The following is a 4,773-nucleotide window of genomic DNA, read 5'->3' on the forward strand; positions in this document are numbered from 1 at the left end:
CCAGGCCCAGAGGTGCCGGGGCTCTGAACTGCCAGGCCTAGAGGTGCTGGGGCTCAGCCCTGGCACAAATGAAGCACTGCGTATGCAGCCAGAGATGACCTGTACCTGCAGATGGGGGGGGGGGGGGGGGCAGACTGAGGGCAGCAGTGTCAGTAGATGTTACTGAGCATGCTCAGTACAAGCCAAGCAGCAACTCAGGGCACACTATAGTTCTGGTTTGGCATTCTGGCTGATTTTATGCAGCTGCAGGAGGATAACACCAGTGCTGGAAACATCCCTGGGTTTGTTTGCCTAATAATCCACCCACATTTTATACCAGGGCAGCAATTCACTGCAATGACTCCTTCGGGGCCTGGCTTTTCTGGGCAGCCTCTTTTTCTGTATCCACAGTTCTCCAGGCCCAAATAACTCTGCACCATGTAGGTCAGAGGATCTAAAGGGAAGCCATTTTTTTAAAATTCTGGCCCCACTGTACACTGGCCCCCAAAAACTGCCCAACGGAGATGACATTCCATCACCGACCTGGAGAGAACTGGTTGTGGTTTCCTAAAGCTGTTACCAATCCTTACAACCTTCTGGTCTCCCTCCACGTTTAACCCTGGAGCCTGACTGTTCACCTGCTGCATTGGATTTTCTCATCTGAAAGCTCCAGCCGAGCCACTGCATTGTTTATTACGTTCCCTGTTCTCAGATTACACTGACGTACTCTCTTAAGATCCTCCACGTCCGGTGAGAAGCCAGTGAGCATGGAGACATCGATGATGGACATTGTGGCATCAACCACACCGAGGAACCTGACGAGGAGAAGAGAAAATACCCTTTTGATCAGAATTCATCACTTGAACGTTGATTTTGTGATCGCTCCACCAGCTCTTGTTGCTTTATCATAACTTTTTTGGTCATTCCATACAAAAATTCATAGCCCAGGATTCTCCAACTACCCCCTTCATCTGTCCATCTACCACTGCATCTGCCCATCTATTTATCGTCTATCATTAAAGGGCATTGTTCTCACCTGATGCAGATTTTAATATAGACTGAACGCATCGCTCCTTCCGGCTTCTTAACTAGAAACATTGCAGAAGAGAAAAGAAATTAATATCTCAGTGTAAATTTCATGCCAGACAAACCCTCTTGTTTTTTAGGTGCACTAACATGGCTTAGTAATCAAACAGGTCCTACAGTAGGTGTTAAAAATCCCTCAATAAACCTCCCCGCCCCTCCAGCAATCCATAAATAACTTTTCCCGTCTCTGGCACACAAACTAAAAAGCCTCTCCCAGCAGGGTGGCACAAACGAAATATAGTCTAGAGTTACCAGAAAGAGGAACTGAAACAGAGAGAACCTGTGGGTGTGAACTTGGACAGCTGGGAAAGTTAAGAACAATTTACAGCGATCTCCTGTTTCTGGAAAAGCGGTGCCAAAATCCTGGATCCCTCTATCCTATACTGGTCTAATGTGTGGTCATATCTCCCTCTACTGGCCAGCCCTAGCAACTAGCGATCAGCTATTCACAGCTCAAGGAAATTACTCCTTTAGCCCAAGCAGCAGAGGCTTGTGTTTTGGGTGCTGAAGATCCTGACCTCTGTCCCATGCTGTCTGGAAATGTGTTCACTGGAAATTTGGGTCTGTAACCAGACTTCCTGGCATGGGCTCATCTCTACTTTAGAGAGAGACCATACCCAGAGTAGCTGGCCTGTGTTCCCATCCACATCCGATGCTCCAACTCTGCTGCTAACAAGTACCATGATGAGAGAAGGCAGCATTTGCTCCCTCATCTGGAATGACCCTGCATTAGCTGCAACTTAGAACATGTAGTAGCTGGAAATATTTTTTAGTGCCTGCCCTATGGGTATAATTTTGTAGGACATGGGAACTGGGAGAGTTTGAAGAAGCTTCACAAAAATACTTTCCAAAGTTAAGAATGTGATTGCAGAGATGGTGGTTGGTTTACACATTGGGGTAAATCCGCTGCTGTCCATGGAGTTACTCTGGATTTAAACTGCTGTAACTGAGCCAAATTTTTCCAGATCTGAGGATTGACAGCAAGCTTCAGAAGAGAAAAGACAGGCGGTTACTTACCACCCCGGGCTTCTTCGACCGATACCCTCAGGTCAAACTTCTTACACTGAGATTCATCCTCCCGTAGCTTTGCGTTATAGATCGTCATTACGGTTAAGGTCCCTTGTCCAGTTCCTTCTGCCTTCACAGTGAAGTCTTCATTCCATTTGGTCTGTAAAGTTGATCAAAGGTTAATTTTCTTTTGTACTTCATTAATTATTATTATTATTATTATTTAAAGACAGGGTAAATGAATTTAATGAAGAAAATGAAGCTGGTGAGATTGACAGTCACTCACCCGGAGGGGCTGGTGGGACTCTGCAGAGACAATAGCATGAAGGAGAAAAAAGGTTACTTCCCAGGCAGTAACTCTTTGATCTCCAGACATATTGCTTCTCCAGAGCCAAGCCTAAATAGCAACCCATCCCCTCCTACTTCTGGATTCAGCTCAAAACCACACACTCCAGGTCACTAACGCTGGAACAATTTACCTCGGGATGTGTGAGGCAAACCCCACCCAGCCCAGGGCTGCTCACTCAGCTGCGGCGACTCACCCCTCCAACGGAGCCTGCAGTGACTATCCCTGGTCAGGGCCCAGGCCAGATGACCCCAGGGACAAGTATTTCACTCTCCCCATCAGAGCTGAGAGTTACTCTGCACAACAGCTCTAGTCAGCCAGGGACCTTCCTCCGGCCTTGCAGTGTTACAGACGCCCCAGGCTTCTGGCCTGCCCTTGACCCAGTTCCTGTTCCTGCCCCAGCCATGCCCCAGCCATGCCCGAGCCTTGTTCCAGCCCACTTCAGCCTCGTCTGTGCCCTTGTTCCAGCCCTGTTACAGACCTGCTCCAGCCTGCATCCTCCTTCTGACTTCCCAGGCTCGCGGACTGACTCCAACCTGGCTTTGACTGTTGGCCTGCATCCGGACTCTGACTTCAATCCTGATTTGGCTTGTCTGTGGATTCTGACCCATGGCCTGTTCCCAGACCCTGATTTCAGCATTGCCCTTGGCCCAGTCCCAACTCTACAGCCAGCTCCAAACACCAGGCCTGACTGCCTAGAAGCTAGGGCCTGACAGGATGTGGTGGATTCTCCATCACTTCAAGTCTTTAAGTCAAGACTGGATATCTATCTAAGAGACACCTCACAGCTCAGCTAGAAGTTATGGGCTTGATTCAGAAATGAGTAGGTGAGGTTCTCTGGCCTGTGTCATGCCGAAGGTTAGACGAGATGATCATAATGGTCCCTTCTGGTCTTAAAAATCTGAGTCAAAAGTCTGGATTCGTTTGGATCTGGTGCCGGGACTATGAATTCCCCTCCCCCTCCCAAAAGGGTTTAGATAGGAGGTTCTAGTCAAATCCCCTTTCTCTATAATCAGTGATCTGTACTAATCACACAGAGAAGCATGATACCTCTGCTGTTCTGGCCACCAGAGCGTTCTGGTTTAAGATTTTGTAGTTTATCGGACTAGCACGGCGTGGCAGGAGAATAGAAACGTCCAAATTCAGGTCTTTGTGCTGTGGAACATCTATCTGGTACTGCGCAAGAGCCTGGAACACCATGATGGTAGCCTAGAACACCAGGAGGAAGACAAGAGGGTTACACCTTATTGTCTTATTGTGCTGAACATTTGACAGCTTCTAAAGAGACTCTTTAATGAAGAGGAACCAAAAATATAATGAAAGAAAACACCAGGGTTCCACTGGGTGTCACGCAGGCAAAGGGTTATATGATAATATTACCTGGCTCCTCTGTCGTGTGTTTCATCAGTAGATCTCCAAGCACTTTGCAAAGCAGTACAGTATCTTTATCCCCATTTTACAGATGGGGAAATGGAGGCACAGGGCAGGGAAGTAACTTTCCCAGGGTCACCCAGGAAGCCAGTGGCCAAGCCAGGAATAGAACCCATGGTCAATAAATAAATCTTGCATGGTCAATTAGCTTCCCATTGCCCCAGCTATTAATGGGCCAATTGTCAGCTGGACACAGCGCAACAAGATAGTGGCTCCTTCTATGTATATGTAACCCACACACCTCCTGGTGGCACCGAGACCATTTAGTGCGAGAGATTAATGAGTGTGCTACAGCCTTAGCTAAGAGCCACGTGGCTTTTAGCTCATGCAGGAGAGGCTCATGCATTTAGCTCCAAAGGTCCCAGGTTCGATCCCGCCTACCGACGACCGGGGTCTATCGGTATTACAAGTGGGGGCTTGTCCGGGACTCGAATGCAGGACCTCTTCCTAAATGCATGAGCCTCTATTGCCTGAGCTAAAAGCCATGTGGCCCTTAGCTAAGGCTGTAGCAGACGCAATAATCTCTCTCTCTAAGTGGTCTCAGTGCCACTAGAGGGAACAGAGCACCATACCCAGGAGGTGTGTGTAGGTTACATATATAGACACATCCGTGCCACACACAGCACAGTGTCAGGGATAGAACACATGCCCATGACTCAAAAATACAGACCACTCCCAGCAGAGCTTGTAGCATCCATTTAGGTAGAGAAAAGACACTCCATCTTTATTTAGCTGTCACTAGCAGTAGGGCTTTTATCCTCTCCAGTATCTCGTGTAAGCACAATTTAAAAAAAAGAATCCAAACAAACATAAGCTTACCGTTCTACTTAGAGATGGATTAAACCCAAATCAATTCAGATTAGTCATGATTCAACAATGGCTTTGTCATATGGACTCAGACCGTTGGTCCTACACGCCTGGTA

General features: G+C 47.7%; 1 protein-coding gene across 1 annotated transcript; it reads right to left on the reverse strand.

Moving 5' to 3' along the window:
* Window positions 1–208: 208 nt before the first annotated feature.
* LOC113408621 (A.superbus venom factor 2-like) lies at window positions 209–3,639 on the reverse strand. The gene is made up of 4 exons (XM_026661962.2): window positions 3,470–3,639; window positions 2,083–2,233; window positions 1,016–1,067; window positions 209–794 (listed from the first exon to the last, which is right to left on the reverse strand). Exons 1-4 carry the CDS (start codon window positions 3,617–3,619, stop codon window positions 614–616), a joined length of 534 nt encoding a protein of 177 aa, XP_026517747.1. The 5' UTR covers window positions 3,620–3,639; the 3' UTR covers window positions 209–613.
* Window positions 3,640–4,773: the final 1,134 nt, after the last annotated feature.

The sequence above is a fragment of the Terrapene carolina genome, unplaced genomic scaffold (assembly GCF_002925995.2).
Source record: "Terrapene carolina triunguis isolate 2854851 unplaced genomic scaffold, T_m_triunguis-2.0 Scaffold20384, whole genome shotgun sequence".
Classification (NCBI taxonomy): domain Eukaryota; kingdom Metazoa; phylum Chordata; order Testudines; family Emydidae; genus Terrapene; species Terrapene triunguis.